This window comes from Phodopus roborovskii, unplaced genomic scaffold (assembly GCF_943737965.1).
Source record: "Phodopus roborovskii unplaced genomic scaffold, PHOROB, whole genome shotgun sequence".
NCBI lineage: Eukaryota > Metazoa > Chordata > Mammalia > Rodentia > Cricetidae > Phodopus > Phodopus roborovskii.
Genome location: NW_026126588.1, coordinates 5,038,925 through 5,066,810, shown reverse-complemented (window position 1 = coordinate 5,066,810; position 27,886 = coordinate 5,038,925). Strand labels below are relative to the sequence as shown.

Sequence of the window (27,886 nt, the reverse complement as noted above, 5' to 3'; positions counted from 1 at the left end):
TTGCCTCTCTAACAAAGACTCTTTGAGTTTGAAAATCACTGAATGTATTTTCTCAAGTGGTCAAGACCTCACCAGGTTTTGTATGTTCATGTGACAGATTGACTCTAATATCCTTGCTGCACATGTGATCTGGGTCTTATCAACCTGTTGGGCAAAGATGCCCACGTCTTTCCCATGATTAGAGTCAATTTTTGCCTATTATTTCACTGTATACATTTTCTATGCCATTAACCCTTTTATCTTTGCCTTTGAGTATTCCAAAATCATAATATTTTTTTCCATTTTGTTCAGTGGTATTTCTGGTCATTAGTGTAATGTATTGCTTCTTCTTTTTTCTGTCTGAATGTTACTGAACTTTCAAAAAAAAATCTACTATCCAGTTAGATATCATTTGTATTTGGGGATTTAAGTGGTTTTGTTTGTTCATTTGTTTGTTTTTATCAAACTTATTGAAACCTTCATTTCTAAGATTGGTGCTTGATTCTTTCCCAAAAATATTCTCTTTGTTGAGCTTTTCATTAAAACACTTCTCATTGATTTCCTAAAGTCATCACCTCTAGGTATTTCCTTTTAATTGTAATTTTAACTTTTAATTGTCTGTGTGCATGCATACATGTAAGTGTGTGTGTGTGTGTGTGTGTGTGTGTGTGTGTGTGTGTGTGTGTGTGTGTGGTGATATGTGCATCTTAATGCAATTGCCCACAGAAGCCAAACGAGGGTATCAGATTCCCTGGAGCTGGAATTACAAGCTGTTGTGAGCTGCTCTACATGGAGAAGTTCTGGGAACTGAATTTAGGTCCTCTGCAAGAGCAGTACTTGCTCTTAATAACTGATCCATCCTCCCAACTCAACCTTTAGGATTTTACCCACATTTACTTCTTTTTTATTATTATTATTAATTAAATTTATTTACTTAGTTTACATCCTGCCTGCAGTTTTTCATCCCATTCCCTCCCCCAAGCTTCCCTTCTCGACAATCCACTCTTCTTGTGTTTCTGTTCAGAAAAGGGCAGGCCTCTTATGGGCATCAACAAAGCATGGCATATCAAGTTGAGGTAGGACTAAGCTCCTCCCCTTGTTTAAGACTTGGCAAGGCGACCTAGTATGAGGAATAGGCTCCTGGAAGTCAGCCGAAGTGTTAGGGATAGGCCCTGCTTCCACTAGTATGCATCCCAAGAGCAGTTCAAGCTACACACCTATAACACATATGTAGAAGGGTTAGGTCAGTCCCATGCAGGCTTCCTAGCTGTCGGTCCAGTGTCTGTGAGCTTCTATAAGCCCAGGTTAGTTGTTTCTGTGGGTTCCCTTGTGACGACCTTGACACTCACTGGTTGATACAGTACTTCCCCTCTTTTTAATAGCATTCCTTGAGCTCTTCCCAGGGCTTGGTTGTGGATCCCTGCATCTGTTTCCATCAATCACTGGAGGAAGGCTCTCTGATGATAACTGGGGGAGTTACCAATATGATTATAGGTGATGGCTAGTTCAGGATATCTATATGCTATTTCTAGGAGCCTTAGTTGGGATTATCCTTGTAGATTTATGGGAATTTCCCTTGCACTAAATGCCCACCCACCCCCATTAAGATATCTCTTTCATTACTCTATCCCTCAACCCCAACCCAACTCTCATTTTCTCATCCCTGCTGGCCCTCTGTTTGTACTTGGGATCTCTTGTATTCCCCTTCCCAGGGAGATCCACCTGTCCCTATCCCATTGGGCCCTCCTTATTACTTAGCTTCTCTGCGATTGTGGATTGTATGTAGCATGGTTATCCTTTACTTTACAGCTAATATTCACTTATGAGTAAGAACATACAATGTTTGTCTTTATGGGTCTGGGTTAACTCATTTAGGATGATTGGTTTTTCTAGTTCCATCCATTTGCCTTCACGTTTCCTGATGTAATTGTTTTGTTTTTTTTTTTTTAACAGCTGTTAATACTCCATTGTATAAATGTACTACATTTTCTTTATCTATTCTTCATTTGTTTCCCAGTTATGGCTTTTATAAATAACTCTGCTATAAACAGAGATGAACAAGTGTTCTTATGGAATGATTCAGTATCTTTTGTGAATAGCTCAAGAGTGGTATAGCTGGGCCTTGAGGTAGGATGATTCCCAGTTTTCTGAGAAACATCTATATGGATTTTCAAAGTGGCTGTACAAGTTTGTGTTACCACCAGCAGTGGAGGAGTGGCAGCAGTCATGGTGTAGTTTTCTCTACAGTGCCCATCTGTATTCTGGAGTGGTGCTCTTCCCGGAGCTGGAGTCTTTCTTCTCAAGTCTTTTAGATGTATTATGTGACCAGGGACAAGACCAGAGAAAATGGTCTGATCATGTCTCTGTGGCAGGCTTCTGGGAGGAAGGAAGCACCAGGAACCAAAGTTATGCTTCCCCACTCAGTTTCAGGTATATGAGTACAGCACAGGGGGAGTGGCAGGATGCTAGACTCCTCTTTAAGTCAGGGCACTGACAGTAATCAACACCAGGCTTGCCATGTCCTTGCCATCAAATAGGTACCACTCTGATATCCTGGTTCTGGAAGATGACACTTTCCGTTTCCCTTTGTGTCACGTAACCTGTTCTCTAAGGTGCAGGAAACCCAGAAGGCTCCAACCACAGTTATTCCGCTAGACTAAGGCAGTGTCCTTAGGCACTCAGTCAAGTAGAGTGTTCCAGGCATGGGACCCAGAGAGTAGTCTAATCTCACCAGATAGCTCATGTCTCAGTGGCTCCTAACTACGACACCATGGGTGTTCGTAGGAATGTGATATGGGCTCTTTTGCCAAAGCAGAGCTGTTGTTTGTATTTCATTTATCCAAGTGTTCAGTCAGCCTGTGACGACTGTCAGTCCTTCAGGTAGCCAAGATTCCAGTGTCCATGCTGTTAGAGATTGCAGAGACGGTTGCCTCCCTCTTCCTCTGTATGTATGTGCACATGTGGGCACATGCATGCATATATGTGCATGTGCATATAGAAGGCAGAGGTCCATTCCAGATATGTTCCTCAATTATTCTCCACCTTAGTTTTTGAGCAGGGTCTCTCACCGAACCAGGAGTTCACTAATTTTCTAGACTATCTGGCCAGTGAGCCCTGAAATCCCCCTGTGTCTGCCTCCCCAATACCACCATACCTGGCTTTTACTCATGTGGGTTCTGGAAATTGAATTCAGATTATGGTGCCCATGTGACAAACACTTTACCAGCTGAGCTGTCTCTCCATCCCTCTGCATCACTGTGACCTTGTAAAGAGAAGACTTATCTATCCCCCGCTCTGGATCCAAGATGGTAGATGCTAGATTAACTTCTCCCTGTGTGGTGTTGCCTTGAACCTCTGAATTTTATGAAGTTCTAGCTGCTCTATCTGGGATCGCCTGTGTCCTCTTGTGGGTACTCACTCGTGATGTAGCTAGATACGGTCTTTGTGGCAATTAGTACCCACTGCCTCCATTCAACCACGTTGGGTCCATCCATTGCTACTGCCCCCTCTTATTCTCCTGAGGCTTGACTGGAACTAGCTTTTTCTGTCTTTGCTCCAGACTTGTTACTCAGTAGCTGTCAACACTGCTGAATCTTGTCAGGGGGGCAGAGTTCTGGATCTGGAGTGTGGGCTGAGGTTGCCCGGCTCCAGCTCCACTGTAAGATGGTTTGTCATATAGTTTCTTCTGGAACATTTCCCATAGGAACAGCTTTCCACTGAACAAGGCAACCCCATACTGAATAAATTAGTATTTTCAAATCCTCTTTGTTGCTCAAGTGGCTAACCCCCTCCCTCTCACTCAGTGGCGCTATTCCTGCTCTCTGTGCTGGATGAGGACATGATGTTGTGATCACATTTTATCTTTCTGAACTCTATATGATAGTTATCTCGTGAGTCTGCTTTTTGTTGTTTGCTTTAGAAACTCAAACCAATATTCTCTCTCTTTCTGTTTCTCTCTCTCTCTCTCTCTCTCTCTCTCTCTCTCTCTCTCTCTGTGTGTGTGTGTGTGTGTGTGTGTATGTGTGTGTGTGTGTGTGTGTGTGTGACTGTTCCTCATGAACTTGACTGCTAGGACTCTCTGCTTGGCTTCCTCAGCAGCAGACACTTTCTGGTTTATTATTTTCTTCAATAACATGTGTCTTGTGTTCCAGATGAGGACATGCAGCATGCTGGGAGGTCATGGCTTCCAATTATCTGCTAGGGTTTTGTTTTGTTTTGTTTTCTAGCTGCTGTGTCATGAGCTTGGCTCACATGGAGCCTGACTTCAATAAAGCCCCTGGAACTTTTCGTAGGACTCCTGCCAAGACACAGCTCCTCCTTCAGTATTTGTGGGACTGATAGCTTCAAAAATAGCCTTCACATTTTCTTATATTGTAAAAGCAATGAATAATAATTACAGGCTTTCAAAGATGCAGTCAAGTAAACATTTCCTTTTATTTTAAAAACATTTTCATTAATTTTTTGAAAATTTCATAGAGTGTATTTTGATATTCACCCCTTCCCCTAATCTCTCCCAGGTCCACCCCCACCTTCCTATCTACCCAACTCCATGTGTTTTTCTCTCCCTTTTTAAAAGTCCACCAAATCCAATTTGTATTGGCTAACTATTCTTGGGTGTGAGTGACAGAATTCATTGACTTTCCAGCTTGGTCTTCAGCAGACGTTGTAGGCATCTCAAGGGCAAGCAACAGTCAAATTCCAACAAAGCCCAAGCCCCTATGATAAGGGATTAAACTGCCAGTAGGGAGGGGAGGAAATCCTGGGACAGGAATGCCAATTGCCAGCTAAGAATGCCTCGTTAATTCTACAGCTCCTGGTTATTTAATAGCTTTAACTGAGACCCATCAAAAGTAAATGTCCAAATTTTTTTTTTTTTTTTAGAAAATAATACTAGTAATGAAGAATTTTATAAAGAACTTTCCCATTGAGGACTGGCCTCTGATTTATGGTGGCCAAAGGACTCACACTTGGAACTTGGTGGGCCCTTCTGGTGACTGTCCTTCTTGACTTCTTTCTTCTCTATGTCCCTTAAAATAAAATTACGTAACACCTAGTAGTGACTTGTGATGTGATGCACTGGTGCTGGGTGTCTTTGCACAGCTAACTTTGCTTGCTGGTCCCCTCTTGTCTCTCTTCTCCACTCAACTGCCTTCTTTCCTGTCTTGCTTTTAGCATTCTTGTTCCTAACACAGAAGGAGCTGTGCTGGCTGAGATCTCAGCCTGAACCTCAATCCTTTTACGTGTCATCCCTCCAAATCCAGCACTCCAAGCAGGATCTCACCCCAAAATGTCCTCATTTAGCCACACTCCCTGCTCAGCTTTTGTAGTCAGAATGACTCATGATGAAATACATCTTTGCACGTTACCAGTTATGTAACCGCATGGAAAATCGCTTTGACCTCTGTGACATTTACTTTCCACAGTATCATACTGTTTCAGTATCATACTGAAACCCATAAAACGGACTAGATTTGAAAATTATAAAGTGTCTTAGGAACTGGAAGCTATGTGATGACGGTGTCATCAGTTCATGCTTATAATTATTCTTTACAATGTGATACGGACATAGAAGTCATGCAAATATGTGTGCTGGGTGTGGAGAGGAAAAAGGCAAATAATTGAATGAGTGAAAAGGGATAAGAAAATAAGACAAAGGACTCAAGCATTCCATAAGGTAGAGCTGCAGAGAGATGGTCCTATCTGAGTCAGGAAGGAAAATGCTACCCTGCATAACTTTCCTTTCCCTGTCTTAGTCCAGAGCACTATTAGCATCAAAAAATGAGGCCCTCTTCAGAGTGGTATTGGTTTTAGTAATTAATTATTAAAAACTTATGTACTTCAATTTTTCAAATATATGAGAAATAGAATTCTCAACTCAGCCTTCTTGGAAATGTTTTCTCTCTTGGAAAGTTCCCTGAGGCTTTTCCAGCAGCTGACCTGCCCCTGGACAGTTAGAAATGCAAGTATCCAGGGTCAGCCTTTGGGAAGGTGCTTACCTGGCCCCTTCCCACACCAAGGTCTGCCAAGCTCTTCTGCCAGGAATGCCACAGCATCGAATGGGTGTTGCATAGAACCAGTGTGGATTCTTGAGCAACTGGACTGGGAAAAAAGTTCACTGGAAAGAATTTAAAATGTCTCTTACTAAGCTACCTTGCAAGTTTGGTGATTCCTGTTCAATATCCAGAAGTCATAGAAGGAAGAGAACAGGGTCCCCATAGGCAGCTTAGTGGATAGAGGTACCTGTCACCAGCCTGGTGACCTGAGTTTGAACCCAATACCTACATGGCAGGAGACAATAAGCTCCCACAAGTTGTCCTCTGACCTTTACACACATGCCATGGTATGCCTACCCTAACCCTTGCCAATTAAAAAAAAAATAGATGTTAGTCCGGTGGCGGTAGCACGTGCCTTTAATCCCAGAATTTTGGAGACAGAGACAGGCAGATCTCTGTGAGTTTCAGGACAGCCTGGTCTACAAAGTGAGTTCAAGGACAGCCAGAATTACATTGAGAAATTCTATCTCAACCTCAAACCCCAAAATAAATGTTACCTTCTGTCCTTCATGACACCATAGCAAGCATGCCCCAACACACAACAATAGCAGTAACAATAGCAGTTGTCATTATCACGTGTTTTTAAAAATTAAAAATCCGTTTATTCAGTGTTTTGTCACTCTGAACCTTACTAGATGTGTGAAAAGTTGGTTTGACCTCTTTAAAGATTACGGCTCTTATCTCTGTCCAGGCAATAACTGCTCATTCTCTGTACCCTCTAGTGATATTTACATTGGTTTGGGTGGCACAGGACACTTAACTGAAAGACTTGAGCTAGGACATCAGTTGTCTCACACAACCTGTGTCTAGACACAAGGGTCCAGCAGCTTGCTGATGGCTGGGTTCTAAGGAAGCAGCTCTATATGATAGCTGCCAACACGTCCTTCTGTGTGTCTGCCTGCCCGTCTGACTGTCTGTTGTTCTTCCTTTTTTTACTTAGGGAATAACAACTTCCCTAGGGGAGTGAGCTTCTGGTTGATGTCCCCTTCTATTCCTCTACTGAGTACACACTTGAACCTGAGCTGAAGGCAGTAGAGGGATACTATGTTTTGTTTACACCAATCACGATTTGTCTCCTAAAGAGAGAAGGAAAAGTCTCTCTTTCTTGTACACTCTGCATCTGAACACGAGGCAGGCAAATCTGGGGAATAGAGATGTTTGCTGAGCACATCTCATCATAGTTACTATCATTTATTGGCAGTGGCTGTGCACCAACCAGTGTCTTAGCCTTTAGAGTGTTAAACACTAACCCCTAACCACTGGTTGTTAATTCTAAATAGCAACATTGTCTCTTAGGCAGAGCAGGGAGTCTCATGAGGGGCAGGACGTAAATGAAATTTACAAGGCTCAGGGAGTAAAGGAAAGTCACCTAGCTCAGAAACCTCCATGAACTTCCAAAATTCTTAAGGATCTTCCTGAAGGTTGGATAATCAGTAACAGATGTTGGAGAGAGGAGACTCACACAGGCCCAACTTCCTCCAGGCTGTGATGAGGACACCAGGGATGCAGTTGCTGTCAGTCATTCTTCCTGTTGGTGCCGGGCTTTTGGTGATCTAGATGCCATTGAGTCATGCATGTTTCTGTAAGTAATCCCTCATCTGTATTCCTAGAAGTAACTGCAATAACTCTCTGGCTAACTGAGCTAGGAGAGGTCAGGTGGAGAAGTGGAGCAGCGGGGATGCTCAAAATTCATTGTACGAAATCCCCATAGAACTAATTCAATAGTGTATACTTTTAATACTTAATTCTTTTGCATAACTTACTCAAATGCCACCAACCCTTTCGCAGATGACTCTCTTTGTTATAGAATAAAACTTAGGATAGAACAGTACTCTTCCTTAGTATGTGCAGTATTTTGTATTCAGATATTTTCACTATATTCCAAAGACATAGCTGAGGGACTGACGGCACTTACTGCCAAGCCTCTTCACCTGAGTTTGACCCTTGGGACCCACATGATACAAAGAAAAAATTGACTCCCACAATCTGTCCTCTGATCTTCACATGTAACCTGTGCCATGTAAACACACACAATATGCACATGCATACAAGTTAAAATATGAAATATGTGTAATAAAAAATAGCAAAATGATCTTTTATTACTTTAAGTGATGAAATGCGGGATGAAGGGAACCCGGTGTCTATACAACTTCTGGGAGGAGTAAACTTTCCTAACAAGCTGTCATTAACCAGGCTTCTGTTGTGTGATCCAGATTACATGGCTAGTAGTTCAGATGTATTATCCCATTTGCCCCTTAAGAAAGCTCGGTGAGGTAGGTACTATTGTTCCTAGCTCCATTTTATACCTAGTAAACGAAGGCAGAGGATGCTTTGTCGCCATAATCAAAGCCAGATGGAGGCTCCTATATTATATTATGGGATACCATTACTGTGATAAAATACGGAAGTGATAAAGTAACTGAAGGAAGGAAGGGTTTATTTCAGTCTACAGTTATGAGAGAATACTGTCCATCATGGCAGAGAAGGAAGGAAGAAGCTAGCTGGCCATGTTGCACCAGCAGTCAGGAAGTACAGGGAGAAGGATGCTGGAGCTCAGGTTGCTCTCTCTTTTTAATTCAGTCCACGATTCCAGCCCAGGGAGTGGATTTTCCCACCTCAGTTAGTTTAATCATGATAATTCCCCACAGGCACGCCGAGAGGCTTGTTTCTATGTTGACTCTAGATTCTGTCAAGTTGGCAATCAACATTGACCATCGCATGTATTACATGTAAATATAACGCTTTATAAGAAACTGCAGAAGGACTATTAGACAGTTTTCTTTTGTGCTCTTTATGTGGTTGTCTTCTTGAATCCTGGCCTTCACACATCCGAAGATGACCTTGGACTGATTCTCCTGCCCCCACCTCCCAAGTGGAATGACCACAAGTGTGTACCGCCACGGCCAAATCTGGGTGGTTTCCTTCGTGAGTGTTATGGTGAGAGGAGAGAGCGAGGTCATGGTTATTTCTTTTAGACACACTCTACTTTTTTATAGTCTTTGCATCCAACCATGATAGACGAAAGAAGGGTGGCTGGCACTGGCTGTGTGACTTTACTAGAACATAACTGACGATCCTGGTACCCAGGCTCAAGCTCCCTTCCTGTCTCGTGTACTAGAGTGACATGAATATAAAACAATAAATGGGTGTGATTAGTCACCTCCCCGCATCATAAACCTCTGTCCCAGGACTCGCGTGCTGGAAGAGTGGAGACAGTAAAAGGAAGAGTGAAGATGAATTGGCAGAACACCATGGAGGCTCAAGTGACAAGCTGGCATCTCCCCAACACAGAACGTTCTAAATGTGTCTCAGACACAGTCACCCAAGCTCCAGTTAATTGACAGTGAGAGAAAAAAAAAGTATCCACCCAAATAGCAAGGAAAAAAAAAAAAAACAGCCTAAACCCACAAACTTTGAACTTACATTTTCTGTTTCCTTTTGCTATCTGATACAATAGTCCACTTTTCTGACTGAGAATTCCTGCTAAGGACTTTAGTTCATGGTCACAGGTTTAGAGTTATGGTTATTTCACGAAAACTTTTTGTACACCCAGACACTCATACATTTTTTAAAAGCAATTCTTGCAATAGGGCCAAGTAGTTAAGGGGTAGATGATGACAACTTGCAAGAACTGCTCATAATATTGGCACATTCTTTTATAATGCACTCAACAAGCTTGCTGAGACCCTGCATGGATCAGGGCCATGTCCTCTGCATCTAAAAAGGAAGGTGTATATGAAACAAAAGGCAGATCCTCTGAAGTAAATATCTGTATGCAGTGCTTTATGCCCATTGTTAGTCATGAGCCATTTAGTAGTCCTTATATCAATTCTATGGAGTGTAGTGGGAGATCCATGAAATATAGCAGAGTGATTAAAAAGAAATGTCCGAGTCTATCACATATATTCATTAGATGTATTTTTTTTTTTTGAGACAAGGTTTCTCTGTGTAGCTTTGGAGCCTCTCCTGGCTCTTGCTCTATAGACCAGGCTGGCCTCAAACTCACAGAGATCCGCCTGCCTCTGCCTCCCCAGTGCTGGGACTAAAGGCGTGTGCCACTAACACCCAGCTAGTTGTATTCTTTCATGCAATTTTACTTTGTGTACGTGCATGTGTGCATGTATGTGCATGCATGCACATGTGTCTGTGTGCGCTCCTGCATGGGCATAAGATGCCAGCTGGAGGACATTAGGTGTTGTCCTTTGTCTCTCTTCACCTTATTCTGTTGATGCAGGTTCTCTCACCATAACAGGTGCTTGTGGTTTTGGAAAGACTGGCTGGCCAGTGAGCTTCCATGAGATCCCCTGTCTCCACTCCCTAATGCTATGGTTATAGGTAAGCGCACACAAGCTAGGGATTAGAATCCAGGTCTCCATATTTGCAAACCAAGAACTCTACCCACTGAGCAATCTCTAGCCACTCAGGCAGCTTTTGTTTCTGTGTTACATAGGCCCCTTCTCAAATATACTTCTTGCCAAGAATTTTAGTCAAATAAATTTGAGTAGTGTTAACCTGTGCTTCAGAAATAGGCAAGAACTGAGGCATTTTTCTCTCCCAGGGAAGGGAATATGGACATAAGAAAAGTTTCTATGGTGCTGGCGTTAAGTCTTGAACAATAGTTTCTACCAGTGCCATTATAAGACAAATGACACTATGACCTCAACAAAAGAATGGGAAATTCGCATAGGCTCAACAGTCAAACGTATTATAAATACTACAAATTCTGCCCTCCTTTTGAAATTTGAGGGCAAGCCAGTTAGTCCTCTGGCATGCACCTTCAGTGGTGGCCAGAGAGAAGAGCACTTCTTTGATCTTACATACGCCCACATTGCCAGGGGTCTTAGAAATGCTCAGCCTGGTTGGGGAAGACAGGGTGCATCCTGACATTCCCTCACCAGTTCCCAGCTGCATCCCACCAAGTTCTCCTCTTGGGAGTCACATCTCTTCTTAGAGAATAAGAATGGAGTGCCTCCAGCACCCCGATTCTGTCCTTGCACTATCCATGTGCTCTGGAGTCTTCTCAGATGCAGGCAGCCTTATGGTGTGTGTGTGTGTGTGTGTGTGTGTGTGTGTGTGTGTGTGACACATGGATTGACCAAACCAGGTAAAGGTAGTAACAGCTGTTATATACCACAATTTGGCAGGGGCTATTTTGAGTAGTTATGTCCAGGTTCTCATTGAACTTCTAGGACAAATCTAATTGGTAGGCACTATTGTAAGGAAAACAGGTGTGTGTGTGTGTGTGTGTGTGTGTGTGTGTGTGTGTGTGTGTGTGTAGTGAGAGCCAAGACAGCCTATGTTCTGGATGCTGCCCAGTCTCCCTGCAAAGTCACCATGCTCCCATGTGTTCTAAGTCAAGTGGGTCCCAGATTTCCCATGGCCATCCATGTGGTCCAGCTGCTGAAAGGCTATTTCAGAGTGTTCTAAATCAGGTTTTGTGCTCTGGCAAAGGAATAGAGCCCTCTTTTCTAATATTACTTCTGTGGGAAAGTGTTTTCTGAACTCCGAGCAACTCCACTTACAAATACATTTTTGGAATATGACCCACTTATATGCGGAGGACTGGCTGTTCGGGAGTGGGGGATACTTCCCATGTGCAGCTGTATTTTGTTTAAAATATATAATGTGCTTGAAATCCAACGCACTTGCAAGATTTCTTCCAGGAGGGAGTTGGCTATGCAGATTTCAATCCTATGTAGAATTGAAAGATGGAAAGAGACTCTCTGTGGCTGCCTTCAAATTGTTCTCACCAACCATGTAATATATATATGTTCATATATGGGCAGGTACACAGGTGTGTGTGTGAGTGATTGTGCACATACATGTGGAGAGAGCAGGCACTCTTAACTGCTGTTCCTCAGGTGCTGTCCACCTTGATTTTTTTTTTTTTTTTTGAGACCATGTTTCTTATTGGCCTGGAACTCACCAAAAGACGGGGTATCCCCAGCACTTGCATTACAATCATACGCTACTTACCATGTCTAGATCTTTTTAAATGTGGGTTTGGAGATCCAGCTTGAGTCCTCATGCTTCCATAGCAAGTACTTTACTGACTGAACCATTTCCACATCTTTGCATTAACTTAAGAAAAAAAAAAAGGTAGCTTAAGAAAAACAGTCAGTAGCTCTGTTTCTGGGCTGTCTTGTGGAGCATGCTTTCTAATCTATGTATGTTTTAAAACTCTCCATAAAGTTGTAATCGAGACAGTTTTGAGTCAAGATATTCATTTGTTCCCAGACCAGTTCATTTATTTGTTCTTTCATTATATACCAATGTTGTTTGTGGCACAGGCACAGAACTAAGGACGGGAACACAAGAAGCCACATGTGTTGTGTGAAGACCCATGGCACACAGAGCTCCTGGTACCAACTAGTGGGATTTGGGGGGCAGGGGTGACAGAGGCTTCTCAGGTGAGTTTATAGAACAGTGAGCCATGGAGCGGCAATGTGGAATGCTCTAGAGCCAGGGAGCCTGGACTCAAATAACTACAACATCAGGATGTCTACCAAATGGCTTAGCCTTTCTGTGTCTTAGTTTTTGCAGTAGGAAATTTGGAACAAAGTGAGTTTCTAACTTGGAGAGCAACTGGGAATAATAGTAGTGGAGGTATAGGTAAAGTGCTACACTGAGAAGTTACCTTGGAGGGCTATTGTAAGGATGAGCAGTGTCCATACAAGCAAAGTGCTTAGCCAAGTATCTACCTTGGATTGCTATGGACATTGGCAGTGTTGAATAGGCAAAATGCTTAGAGGAGTGGCTTCAAACTTTAGCATGCTGTAGGACCTTCTGTAAGCGTCATGAAAATAAGCAAGTTTCTAGGTCCCTCTCCAAAGTTCTGAGAGCATTTAATGAAGAACAGGCCACAGAATTTCTAGCAATTTTCTGTGCAATTGAGCAGTTCTGCGTGTGGAAGCTTAAAAGCAAGAGCTTAGGGGCTGGAGGGATGGCTCAGCATCCAGAGGACCCCAGGGTGGTTCCTAGCACCTACCTTGGCAGGAAGCTTATACCTCCAGCTCAGGAGGGCTCTGTACTCCTATGTGCATAGTCTGTACAAACACACATGCATACACACATTTAAAAGTAGCAGAACTACCCCTCTTTTTTAAAGAATGAAGGATGAACCAGGATCAGGGAGAAACCAGAGGAGAGTCAGAATAGACAGTGGCTAGCAGCCTCATTAAACTTCATATATCATTTGAAGACAACCTACTAGGAGGACCTGCTATCATCCAAAAGCACCTGAGCTGAAAGTGATTGGTCAGAATCATCTGTCACTGGGTTCTTATTCATGCCTAGCCAGTTTTGATGGCCTTAGTAGACTGTCCATCTTCTTTACACACTCACCCATAACAATGACTCATAGAAATCTGTGGATATTCAATCGTGTCACCCAGACTCTCCTGGGGGGGGGGGAGGACTTACTGCTCTCTGATCACATCTGGAATCTTCCATTGGTATCTGCACATGCATACTCCCAACACTCAACACATTAAGTTTCTTTGCAGACATTAAAATACTCAGTAACATGGTCTGGAGAGATGACTCGGGTTGGGGGTGCTTGTCGTCCTTGCTTTCCCAACACTGATGAGAGGCAGCTTACAACCACCTTTAACACCAGCTCTGGAGGATGTGACCTGCTGGCACCTGCTTTCATGTGCATAACCCCCACGCGGACACAAACTTACACAAAATTAAAACTAAAAACAAATCTTAAAAATACAATAAAATGGGGGTTATAACTGGTAGAGGGCACAACTCACACATCTCTTTGGGGTTTGTGGGTTTTCCGCTTGGGAAAACCAGGAATTTCACACACTTGAGCTTACAAAACAACTGCTAAGCTGTGGTTCCTTATGCATTTGTTTCATGAAGATGGCAAGGATCAATCGGAGTGCTGATCTGTCCCTGATTTTGTCATTCTACTGGCATGTTAACCGTACAACTTTGCATGCTCTGAAGTCCACTCTAGAGCCAAGTCAGACCCAATATGAGCATCAGTGACTTTCATCCTGGTGTGGTGACCATAGGGACACTGCAGAGGCTGGTGTGACTATTTTGGGCATGGCACGAGGTAGCAAATGGAAAAACAGAAATCAGAGACAGCCAGTTTTCCTCTGCTGTCTGAATAATGAAGCGGGTGTCCTGTTCCTCAGGGATGAGTGAGGGTCCTATGGAGGGGAAGGGTCTTACTGCTCCATCAGGATGGGGAAGAGGAAGGGAGGAGGAAGATGGGAGGAGTCGAGGAGAAAGGAACAAGAGGAAGATGGGGAGGGGGAAGGAGTAGGAAATAGGAAGAAGAGGAGGAGAAGGAGAGGAAGAGGAGGATGAAGAAGAAGGGGAGGAGGAGGAAGGGAAGAAGGAGGAGGCTGGGATGTGGAAAAATCATGAGAGAGTAGATAATGCTCTGGCAGGTAGAATTAACAGACAGAAACCCAGTGGCTATGGCTTTTTATGAAGGCAAAAGTAACTTCAGTTTTGCATCTGCCTTCTTGCCATGTAGATAAGATTTGTTAGCAAAGAGTGAGTCCTCTGTTCTCCAGTGTTCAGTCTGGAGCAGAGCAGTGCCTACAGTCTCAACTCTCCACCACATCAATTAAGATGAGTCCAAGTACCTGATGTCCTTTTGCCTTGATGCCTCACTGCCTTCCTTGGATGCTTCCTCTGACAACAGACAATGGTCAATATATCCACCTTGATCCATGTTCTAGTTTCATCTCTGTAGCTGTGATAAAATTCTCATACCAAAAGTAAGAAAAAAGGGTTCATTTCAGCTCACAGGTTATAGTATGTCACCAAGGGACGTCAGAGCAGGAACTCAAAGCAGAAACCATGGAGGAATGCTGCTTGTTGTCTGACATACAGGCCAGCTTATACTCAGCTAGCTTTCTTATAAAGTTCAAGAGTACCTGCCTAAGGATTGTAACATCCACAGTGGGCTAGGTCCTTATAGATAATTAACAATTAAGACAGTCCCCAAAGACATGGCCAGTCTGATCTGGGAAGTCCTTAGATTGAGACTTTCTTCTCAGACGCCTCTAGGCTGTGTGAAATAGACAATTAAAGCTAATCAGGGCAATCACTACTGTCTTTGGTTGGTGGACATACACTAGAAATTTCTTGAGCTGTTAGTAACACATTTGTCCTTCTGATCATCTATCTATCTATCTATCTATCTATCTATCTATCTATCTATGTATCTTATAGGTAGTATATATGCTTTCTTTCATTCATTATTTCCAGGGAAGTTACTAGAGCAGTTGAGAGCAATCAAAAGTTTCCTGGAGGATCAGCCGCCTTGTTCCTGATTCTATGGCTTCTCTTTGTCTCAGCACACTACACCTGGTGCTTAAAAGTATGTCCTCCTTCATGCTCAGTTCCACACATTGGTCTGAAGTATAATAGTGGGTGAGTTGCTAGCTTCATCTCTGTGAAAGTTTGTGAATAATGCGATGTAATGGTCACTGTAAAGAGATATCAAGTTGTCCCCACGGGGACAGTGGGACTGAGAAGAGGGCTCAGCTAGTAAAATGTAAACAATAAGGACCCGTGTTTGATCATCTAGGTGCTAGTGGCCTTTGGACTCTCATCCCATTCAATGTTACAAGTATTTAGACAAAATCCACATAGGATAAGAGCTATTCATCACACCGAATGGAAAATTTGAGATCTCAGTGTTCTCAGCAGATAACATCATGGCCTCATTCTTATAATTTGAACATAAGAATCTTACTACACACAATGAGATTGTGAAGTGAAGTCTACAGTAAAATATCTGAAAAGTACAAAGACCATTATGGATAGTAAATTCAACATGCATTACTTAGCCTTTTGACAATACATTAGTCAGACACTTAAGGAGGATACATAGGAGCAGTATTTAAGATAAAGGACAACTGCTCCATTTTACCCTGATAGATGGGCATTTGTATTACATTCCATGATTTCCTTAAATCTCCATAACTCTCTCCTCTCTTCCTCTTCTCTCTCTCCTTTCATTTTCTCCCGTCTTCTTCTTCATCCCCATCTTCTCCTCTCCTCTCCTTTCCCCTCCTTCTCCTTCCCTTCTCCTTTCCCCCCTTCTACACTGAGTTCAGTACCTTTAGAGAGGCCATCTGACTAAGAATGATCATGGTATTGAGACCTTTTAAAAGAGAGCACCAAAGCTGAGTACTGGAGAAGCGTGAACAAGTAAATCAATCCATGATGGATATCGGAGCTAATCATTCTCACTGTCGGGGGAACGGGATGTATGTGTGAGAAGGGAAAGCTGTATGAGAACTCAAGGCTGTGGTATTATAAACATAGAGTGGTTGCAAGCTCATGTTCTCACTCTATAGTGATAGGTGAAGAAATAAAGATGCAAGTTGGTGCGTTGTTATGTAATTGCAGATTTGTATGCACACATACACGCTTGGTCCTTTTATTAAGAAGGATTTAGCCTTAAGCCACAAAATCTAACACCCAGGTTTTAGCTTTTAATTATTATCCTTCACTAAGTCAAAACAACAGCAAAACAGAGCTTCTTGAAGAAATGGCTGATCTGAGGCTTGACCAGAATATTATTTACTAGATAGTAGAACATATTTACTGGACATGGAGGCATATGTGTTTAATCCCTGAACTTGGGAGGGAAAAAAGTAGAATACACTCACATATGGGTGTGTCTGTAGTCTTGAAGTCATAGTACTCAAGCTCCTGTGTGCACATATGAATACACATAAGAGATGACCAATCCATCCCCAACATGGGGAAGTATCAAAACATCTAAAAGTAGGTGCATATCTAAAAGCTTTGCAATGACTATGGAGAAACACTGCAGAAGAATATTGCCATAGAAATAAGACTCAAATACAAACAACTAAAGAATATGGTTGATTTATACTTTTCAGAACTAAATACTTTTGTACTCAGTAGTCAATACGGAGTCAAGAAAGACAAAAGAAAATTCTCAGGCTGGGAGAAGATGCTCTGTACTGTCTACCAGACAGGCAACTATATCAGACTCTTTAAGGAGTGTAAAAGCTCCATATGAACAATAGCACAAATAAACTTGGGAAAAATCCAAATTCCAATAGGTATGTGTAATATAATGTATACATTGTTGTCAATGAGGAAATCTATAAAATTATGTTGAAAACAATCTAAGAATGAAGCAATAGGGACTCGCGCTCATGAAGAGAAAGAAAGATGGACTATGGAACAGGTAACCTATGATTCAAGTGTGAAGACTGGAGGTTGCCTCCCTAGAATTCACATAAATTTGCTAGAGATTTAGACCAGCTGAACAGGCCAGCGATGTTTCCAAGTGAAAGACCTACCTCAATATATAATATATAAAGACATTGTGGAAGGCACTTTATGTAAGCTTCTGGCTTGGTATCATATGAGCATGCACACTCACATATACACACAGAGAGCCAGTTCTTCCCAACTGGATCTATAGATTTAATGTGATCCCCAACAGAATCCCAAATAGGTTGGTTATTTTGTGTAGTTTAACAAACTAATTCTAAAGTTTTCCCCCCCACCCAATTGCCTTTCCAGTGCTATGCAGAACAGAAATGGCAAAAGTTGGCATCATTACCTTATTCTGTATCTTTGAGGAAGGCTCCCTACTATTCTTTGTTCAGTATGGTGCTAGGTGTGGATTTGTTACGTGTCTTTACTGTGTTAAGACTCATTCCTTCTGTGTTCAATTTTGAGAGGTTTTCCTTTATCATGAAAAGGCACTGAATTTTGTCACTTATTTACCAGAATCTATTAAGATCTAATAAAACTTAATGCTAATTGGTTGGTTCTGTCTTGTATTATGTTAATGTGGTGATCATTTTATATGTGCTATCCCACCCCCATAGCCCAGGGGCAAAGGGCACAGGACTGTGGTGAATGCTGTTTCTATGTGTTGTTGAGTTCTGTTGGGTATTGGTCCCTTGAGGGTTTCCTCATCCCTCTCCATTATGGATTCTGTTCTGCTCCTTCCTTTTTTTTTAAGTACCCAAGATAGTTCTCTCCTCAGAGAACGAGTTTAGAAATCTCCTAGTTGAAAATGTTTCGATCTTTTGAAAAGAATGAGTGTAAATGCTTCTTGAAGTGTTTTGTAGACTTTGGCTGTGAAACCACAAGGCCCTGGCCTTTAGCAGAAAGGAATGGGGTGCTGGTAAATGCTATGGTGTAGGTAGACCTCAAAAACATCATGTCAAGTGAAAGATGCCAGAAACGAGAAGTCGAATATCACACGAATTCATTTACATGAAATGTCCACACAGGCAAGTCCAAAATCAGACGAGTAGTGTATAGGTAGGGAATTGAAGGTGACAACATAATGGGTATGACGTTTCCCCTGTGGTTAAAAAAATTCCAGAGTTAGATAATAATGATGATATATGTATGTATGTCTAGATATATGTGTGTGTATCCATATCCATATATATATATATATATATCTCAAAAGTCCACTAAATTGTTCACTTTGAAGTGAATTTTGTTACTTAAATTTGCATTAATTTTAAAAATTTAAATGCTGGAATCATATATTGGCATGAGAAAACATATTTACCCATGAAAATAATGTTATCAAACACTGTTGACTTTAATCATCCAGGTTCATTAAAACTAATCTAGCTCAATAGGTAATTACAGAGACATTTACCATCAAGCTGTCTTGGGAGTCAAGCCAGTCTCAGCAACCACAGTGATCTACTCTCAAAATAAAAATAGAATAGGAATTTCAATCAAATAATCAAGGGACCAGTCTTGTCTAGTGGGGGTCTACACCCAGTGTCTGGATTTGGATTTAGTTATTGAACTTGTTATCTTGGCAAAGTCTTTCTTTTAATCTTTCTGTCCTTCCTTCCTTCTTCCTTCTTCCCTCCCTCCCTTCCTTCCCTCCCTCTCTTCCCCTCTTTCTTACATTTTGTTTGTCTAGTGTCTGTCTGAGTATATGCGTGTGTACTTGTTCATGTCACGATTCATATATGGAAGTTAGAGGACACCTGTCAAAACTGGTTGCTTTTCTTCCTTCATTGTGTGGGTTCTGGAGCTCAAATTCAAATCCCCAGGCTTGGCAGCAAGCACCCTAACCTGCTGAGCCATCCCACTGGCTCGATTTTCATGATTTCTGAGGGTTAATATTTTGTATCTACCTACTAGGGTCTCAGGGACACTGGCATATGGATTGTACTCACTAAATATTAACAGACAGAACATGATCTTACTATCACCCTTCATGTTACCTTCCCATGAGCCTTAGTTCTACTCCCCAAAATATATTCAAAATCATCCCCCACAAATTATTTTTCTATAATTATTACCATTTACTTTGCTGATGATAACACATCTCTTTCTTTAAAATGAACCACATGAAAATAAGTTTGATTTCTTGATTTTTTTTTTTTTTTTACATCCAGTCAACACAAAAACCAGCTAATGCTGACCTTATCTCTGTAGAAAAAGGAGAAATATGTTGCTATAAAAACTTAAGGAAAGAGTCTAGAAAAGTAAAATTACTTGTATCCAGGTGGTGGGGAAATGGCCATATTGATTTTTGTAACAGTGAACACATATTTAATGTCACTATGTACCAGCTAAAGAGCTAATGCTTTTACGAGTATTATCTCCTTCAAATCAGTCATTAAAATTGTGTCTTTCAGGCTAGGGAGATGGCTCAGTGTGTAAAGCACTGAGCTGCATAAGCAAGAAGACCCGACTTTGAATCTCCAGAAACTACTGAAAGCCAGGCAGAATGCACTCCTACAGGGAGATGGGGGCAGAGACAAGAAAAAGCCCAGGAAACTCAGCTAGCATGGCCCACACAGAAATAACAGAGACCCTGTTGCCAACAAGGTAGGAGAAGACCAACAGCTGGGGTGGTTCTCTGATCTACATACATGTACTGTGGCACACATGGGCCTATGTTCACATACACTGCACAATGAAAGAAATGTGCTTTTCTAATTTTCCAAAATTTCTACAAAAATGTATTCTGTATTTAATTTTGTGTAAACCTATACTCACAGAAGTGGACCTCATTATGATCAAAGTCAACACACTGGTAATTCTACCAACTACTGCAGTAAAATGTTGAAAGAGTTGAAGATGTATTACCTGAAAAGAGAAAGCTCAGGGTGAGTTAGACGTGATAGCTGCCTTCCAATGTTTCAAAAACAGTCTGTGGGAAGAGAAATCCAACTTGGTCTCTATGACCATTTTCAAATGTGAACTATAGTCTACGAGGGAAAATTCTAAAGTTTTTTTGCTTTATATAAGAATGTTCTTTCAAAAATATTCTTTCCCATATGGTAATTCACCCAAATTAACAAACACTTAGGATGCATGTGCCCAGAAGATGATGACGTTGAAGGAAATTTTCAACTCTGGGATGTTTATTTAGTTCTGAGTTTATATTAATGCAGATTAAGCAGAGAGAAGAGCCAAACCATCACAGACACCACACACACGTACACACACAGAGAGAGAGACAGACAAACGGATAGACACACATGCACGCATATTTGCACAGCACACACACACAGAGAGAGAGAGAGAGAGAGAGAGAGAGAGAGAGAGAGAGAGAGAGAGACAGACGGACAGACAGACAGACAGAAGAATAGATAGACACCAGACACACAGGCACAGGAATGCTCGCATATGTGCTCAATACACACATACACAGACACAGAGAGAGGGGAGAGAGAGAGAGGGAGGGAGAGAGGGCTTCTTTGTGTTATTATCTCAATGCAGTTTTCATACTGTTATTAAAAACCAATGAAGTAGCTTCTAGATGCAAGAAAAGGCCCGGGTATATAACAACGAGAAAGGTGACATGACTCAGGACTTGTTTCTATCTGCTATTTTTCTCCTCGTCCAGGTTGGTTTGCACTATCCTTCTTCAGTTTCCATGGTCTCCAGACTCTAATCCGTTTGTGTAATTGATGCTCTCTTGCCATGAGATTCAATCCTGTCCCCATCTGTGCCACCAACAGCCACAGGCTTCCTTATCCTTGAGTTGCTTAATTTTGCAGAATCTTCAAGTGGTTCATTTTGATGAGAACTAAATATTTCCGATTCTGTTTCATTTCTAGCCCTCCTTTACCTTTGGAATACAAGCCTCCCATTTCCTAGCGTTCCATTCCCTCACACAGTAGGATTCTTGGAAAACCCTAGTCCTCTGTCCCTAGGTCTGATGGCTGTGAGTCCAGCCTTGGCAAAGCTGGGAAGCTGGCTTAGGGCTCTTTCAGTGATAGAGGAAGGGCGCACTCACGGCCCCAGCCAGAGGGCGCCAGCACCCACCAAGCATAGCTGCTCTTGAGTACTCAAGAGTGGCTTCCAGACAGTTCTCCAGTTAGCTAGCCAGAGGTCGACCTGTAAAAAAAAAAAAAAAAAAACAATCTCCCAGTCCTGCCCACCACAGTTTGCCCATTTATGCAGATTCTTAGCTCCAGGAGCGACACCCCCACCTCCGCCCAGCCTTGACCCTCAAAAAAGGCCCTCACCCGGGCAGTGACCCGGGAGTCTCTTCTTGGACAGGCAATGCCTTTGGTTGGGGGACAAGCGTCTGTGTCAGATTGCTGCAAAGGGTGAGCTCGCCCCGCAATCCGTAGAGGGGTGTGCAGCTGAGCGCAGGGTGGGAGCCCAGAAGGTGGAGGTGGATGGGGGACCCAGAAGGTCGCCTGGTCAGGAGGGAGGCGACCAGAGGAGGCCAGGCAGGGGCTTTGGCTTCCCTGGGGTCTGATTGGAGGTTGGCCCGATGAGTCGGAGCTGGGGGCGCGCCCATCTCCACTGGCTAGGGCGAGAGCCGCCGGCTCGGCCCCTCCCCGGAGCCGCTTTGTCCCCGGTGACGGCGGCGGTGGTTGCGGGAGCACCGGCAGGAGGCACAGCTCGAGTGACCCCGCGACCCGGAGAGCGGGAGGCGGCGCGCAGTGCGCACCGCCCCACGCCCAGGCCCGCGGGCACCGCGCTCGCCCCGCCGTCAGGTGAGCAGGCAGAGCCGCGCCCGCAGCCTTCCGCCCCAAGGACCCCCGTCAGCCGCCACTGTCACCGCCGCCACCGCGGTGCATCGAAGACGCCCTGCAGGTCGGTTACGTAAGGGCGCAGGCCCTATCGTCCCTGTACCCTGTCCCACCAGGGCTGAACGCCTGGGTGCCAGGGAACCTGGGCAGTGGGAATCAAGCACCGCGGGGTTTAGGGGCAAGGCTGGAGCAGCTGGAGAGACCTAGTGGCTAGTCCCCGAAGCATCCCTGGGGACAGGTCTCCCATGGCCCCCTCTAGGAGGCGCTCATCTCCAAGGAGCCCCCTCCCCATCCCTACCGGCCAAGGGACCACCTTCACAGGTGCAGCAGCAGGTGCATAGGATTTGAGAATTCAGAATAACTCCAGTAACCCCGAGATTTGGGCTTAGAGAGGGAGTCTGGGGGAGACTAAAAGCTCAGAGAGCAAAGGAGAAAATAAGGAGACCCCTGTCTTCCCAAGCTTGGCCAGATTTGTTAGGGAGGGAGAAAGGGGTTTTTGGGCACAGCTGGCTGAGAATTGTCCTGCCTGGGCTTAGCCGGCTTGGGTCATCTAAAAATAACTTCAAGTTTGAAAAGTGCCATGGACAGGAGCGTGGTGTGCCGGGTTCGTCGTGCCTGTCGGGTTCTTCTCTCCAGAAGTCATCAGAGGGAACAGGGCAGTCTCGGCCACCTGATCCATCTCTGCTCCTTCTGGATCCCGTTGGTTTCCAGGGTGCCTCGGTTTGACTTTTGGTTAATGATTTATTCCCCCAAGGCCTTTCCATCTTTTTTTTTTTTTTTTCTTATCTGAGATGGATTTGAGCAGACGACATGCTTCGACTCTTTCTCTTTTTCTTGCGCTGGGGTCCAAGTGGTCAGCAGAGGACTATCATACCCACTGACAAAGCTATTATTTCAATATCTCGCCTTAGCAAAAACAACAAAAGTGTTTCTTGTTTGTCTGTAATTGCGCACTCCTATGATTTCCCATGGATGGAAATGAAAGGATGTGCAAGCATTCCTTAGTCAGAATCCGTGTATAGAAAGACTTTAGGAAAAGTGAGGGATTTTATAATACAACTTATTTTTCACACCTCCGTTGTCCTTAATTACAATAAGTTCAAAATATAGGACAAGAGGGTTGTGGCCATGTGGTAGATCTTGCTGACCAGAATCTGGGTCCTATGATATCATGAAGTTAGACATGGACAGTAGGTAGGATGAGTCAAGAAGCAGGTGAGCCTGAAATGTAGGTTGCAGGACTGAACACTGCACAGCTTCTCAGTATCCACATTGATTTCCTTTTAACCTTAAGGAGCTATCACACCACATATGGAAAGTCATCGAGCTCACATAGCCTGAAATGGGGGGCTGTGCTTGGCTTTCCTTGCAATCCACTGCAAATTGAACTGGTGTTTACTGAGCAACTATTACCTGAGTCTGGTCCAGATGATGTGGGGAGGGAGACGTGCCCTCAACCAAAGTGCCTAGACTCTAAGATCTCTGAAAATGCTTAGTGTGTGCATGACCTTCACAAGCCACTGGGAGAATACAGCTTTCCCCAGTGAGGGACGGTTACCAGAAGTGGGAACTCGAGAGCTTTCTCATTTGCAAGTACTCATCACACTTGCATAACTGTTTGCAGATTGTCAGGTGCATTGCAAGGACTGGCATTCTTTTTTTATCAAGGCCAACTTTGGAAGTGACCAAGGTTGCATTTTCCCGCGTCTTAAATTCTTTATGCCAGTTGATCGAGCTGCTGTTTATTAAGTACCTACTGTATGCTATGCAGGCTCTGTGCTAGGAGCTAAACAAACAAAAACGAGGTCCTATACTTCCCAGAAAAGGTTCTAGCAGAAAATAAATGCTAGGGCATTAGCACCGCAGGCATTTAATGCAGAAAAGAGCGAGGTCAGTGGGAGCCAAGAGATGGGAGAGTGGAAGGAATCTAGAAGAGTCTGCCAGAGAGTACACATTTGGACGGGGTCCCAGTGGGTGGTTGGCATTCTCTGGAGAAGCCACTAGACATTCTGTGTAGAAAGAAAGGTTATGTTCAAGAGCACCTAGTTATGAGATGGCAGGGTAACACAGCCAAGGAGGCAATGGTGACCTGGAGCTTCCGAATGTATTCTATTGCAGAGGAGAAGTCCTGCAGCCTTTGATAGGAGAAATGATTTCATCTCATTTACATTTTGCAAAAGTGACTTTGGAGGACAAGGGAAGGAGGGCTACGAAGTGCAAACTCAGATGGTAGGCAAGTGGCCTGGGTGAGATCTCTCCACTTCTCTCCAAGTTATGAAGGGTGCATGAAGCAGGTACTGGGGGGCAAGCAAACCAAAATCTACAGAGAACCTTTCTGGGCAGATAAGTGGCACTTTGTCACCAGGTGTGGACTGGTGAAGGAGGAGGAGCTTCGATGTGTGGAGGCATGGTCAAGCTCTAAGTGAGGTAAGGCACTGATGATGAGGTTTTGGAAGGATTGTGGGCTTTTCTTTTGACTATCCAAACAAGGCAGCGGCTTTTTCATTCTGGAACTAACTGCCTACAACCGTAGCTTTACTTCATCCCTGAGGTTATCAAGTGTTGCCTGTGGGGGAGAGGGAGGCAAATCCTCTCGGTGGTAGGATATTGTCTCTGTCTTTAACCCCCAAAGAGAAAATTTTAACTCTATTATTTGAATCCTGCTAATGGTAATAATTAGAATGTGTGGCATCTATTCCATGCTTGTGGTTATCACCGGGTAACCTGCAGCTAACCTTAGGTGTAATCGTCCAGGAAACCAAGGCTAAGAAATAATAGGTTATCTAGAGCACACAATTGGGAAGAGATGTACCCAGTGTTAGAGCCCAGGTCCTGAGCAGCATCGTCAATCATCAGTGTGAATTGATAACATTGCAACAATCCCTGTCCTATGTTTGGATACTTGCAGCCAGTGCTGCAGCAGAAGACTAAGCTGGTCAGGAGTCTCAGCTCTTCCCTAGAACCTGCGCTTGATATATACACGCAGTGAAACCTTTACAATCTCACATCCTTTCTCAGGCTTGGGCTATTTTAGTTTATTTTGAAATTTATTGTTTTTAATGTGTGTGTGTGTGTGTGTGTGTGTGTGTGTGTGTGTGTGTGTGTGTACACTTCTGGGGTGGCTACAGAGGTGAGAAGAGAGATAGGGATTCATTGGAGCTAGAATTACAGGCAGTTGTGAGCTGCCTATCAGGGTGGGTGCCAGGAACTGAACATGGGTCCTCAGGAAGAAAAACAAGCTCTCTTAACTGCTGAGTTATCTTTCCAGGCTGTGTTATTTTGTATCCATGTAGTAATGGCAGAAGAGATTGGCTCTGTACTGTAGGTTGTCTCTGTCCTGTAGTCCTCCATCCTGTTCTAGGTTTGTCTCCTAGTGCTGCAAATCTGTGCTGAGTTCATATCTGCATGGGTACCTTGCTCTTAGTGGTTTGGTATGGCATAATTAGAAGTACAGAGGGTATAGGAGTGTCTAATATTGAGAGAGCCCAGTTAAAGAGGAAAAGCCTGCGTGGGTACCAAATTAGAGGACCCTCCTATAGTCAATGATACCCTTCTTTACTTTAGACATGTTACTTAGAGCCTGAATGTTTCTTCATCATGAAAAAAAACTGAAGAAATTAGTAAGCATATAATAAGGTAGCTATGGAAACTGAAGCATAACAGGAACCAGGTGCTGCATAAAAGTTGGCCTCATTGGAAATACTCTAGAACTTTGGCCACACCCTTCATCCCTAGGACAACAGATGCCTAGAAAGTAAAATCAAAGTGTGTGTGAAGAAGTTTTACTATTCTGTAGTGGTTTGCTTAAAGTTATGTGTATATTTGTGTATGTATGTCCATGTGTGTGCAGGAGCATGTATTCATGTATACATAATTTGGAGGCTAGGTGGCATCCTCAGGAATGTTAACTGCCACCTTTGAGATAGGACCTCTCTCATCAGCCTGGGGCTAGACTGGTGAGTCAGTGAGTCACAGGGACCCTCCTGTCTCCATCTCCTTGTCCTGGGATTACAAGTGCATGCTACCACACTGGTATTTACTCACCTTACAAGTTAAAACATCTCCCTAGTGTCCCTACTATGACGTTTCTTAAAATGTACCCCTTCATTGAGTAGTATCTATCATAGGAAGCTTACTGAAATGAGGAACACAACACGCACGCACACACGCACACACACACACACACACACACACACACACACACACACACACACACAAATGCCTTCCAACATGTGACCCAAAAAAGATACAGAGTGACTCTGTTTACTGTGGAGCCTGGCCTGTCTTTCATTTTTCCTAATTCATCATTGCTTTGCTTCTAAAATGCTTATTGTCCTTGTTTTATTTTTGCCTTGTGCTATGGATTTCCAGGTGAGGTGTAGTGCAATGTTAACTTAATCAACCTAGTTAATGAGTCAAAAAGTCTTTTAAACTTAGCTGAAGATGATGTGACAAATAATGGATTCTGCTACTTTCTAGAAGTTAAAGGAGTACTTCCAGAAAGAGCTCACATTTCCCACAATCCATAATGTACATAGAAACATCTCCTATAACAGGGAAGGGAAGAGCTGTAATTTCTTGTCTGAGCAATCTTACGCAACTCTCTGTGAAACAATGGATAAAACAGAGTTTCTATGTTGTAGAGTGTGTGCACTAAAAGATATTTGAATGCTCATTGTTGAACCAAAGAATAAGTCGCATGAGTTGTGAATTAGACCCTACCTTTTAAAAACTGTTTCCTGAGTTATTTGAAGGAATAACTACTTTGTTCTAACAGATCTATTCTGCCACATTGTAAATATGTCAAGGCCATGGGCCACTCCAAAATGCCTCTCTTACAATGTTGGAAATGGGGTCTAAAAAGCTTGGACCTGCCTGGAAGGGCTAGGATTCCAGTCTTGGTACAGTTACTTCCCAGCTATGTGACCTTGAACTCGCCATTGGCTTGCAGTTGTGGGAACTGGCATTAGTGTATTACTGCTCCAGTTTCAACACCATTTATTTTTCAGCAAGCTATATGTACCATTTTCTCCAGTCCTTACAAAACTTGGGGAATGTGTGTGAGTATTAGTATCTACAGATAAATACTGGGAGTTCACGGGGATCCGCCACCTAGTGCCAGGTCTCTGAGTTGCAATTGAGGAAAAGAATCTCCCTACCTTTTAGAGAAATGAGTGTGACTGGGCTCCACCCAGTCTGTGCACAGAATAGAATGCTCTGAATAGTTGTTAAAGGTAACTGTCACAATAAAGAACTCTTAAGAGTGGGGTCTAGTGGAGTACCATGTCTGTGAGGTAAGAGACATAGTCTGTGTCTAAAAAGCATATATGTCTAAACTGGAAAGATGGCTCAGTGGTTAAGAACAACCACTTCTCTTCCAGAGGACCCTGCTTCAATTCCCAGTACCAACATGGCAGCTCAAACCATCTGTTACTCTAGTTCCAAGGTATCCAACACCCTCTTCTGGCCTCCACAGGCACTGCAAGCCTATGGTACAAAAATATATATGTAGGCAAAACACCCATATTTATATATAAAATAGATTTTTAAAAAACCCAATTATGTCATGCATTAAGGAAACTGCATCTACTTGCTCTATTCCTTGGTACAAAGAACTTACTTCCTTCAAGATTAACTTGTTTATTGTCAATAACATGAGTGGACCAACCAAGGTCAAGCCTGGTCAACGATGGAACATGGTCTGGCTGGGGGAGGGGAAGGAGAGTTTGGTCTGTAAGGAAGAGGTGACTGGCGGAGGGTGTTTCAGTATAAACAGATACTAAAAATCAAAATCAAGGTCAAGGATGGGATAGGCGCTGAGCATGAAAAGAAAGTCATCACCAGGGT

General features: G+C 43.2%; 1 protein-coding gene across 1 annotated transcript in view; it reads left to right on the top strand.

Moving 5' to 3' along the window:
• Positions 1-21,709: 21,709 nt before the first annotated feature.
• Rcan2 (regulator of calcineurin 2) overlaps positions 21,710-27,886 on the top strand; it is a 213,269-nt gene continuing 207,092 nt past the window's right edge. Inside the window, exon 1 of the mRNA XM_051204351.1 lies at positions 21,710-22,003. Coding sequence (XP_051060308.1) covers positions 21,778-22,003 — 226 coding nt within the window. The 5' untranslated portion in view covers positions 21,710-21,777. The remainder of the gene's footprint in view (positions 22,004-27,886) is intronic.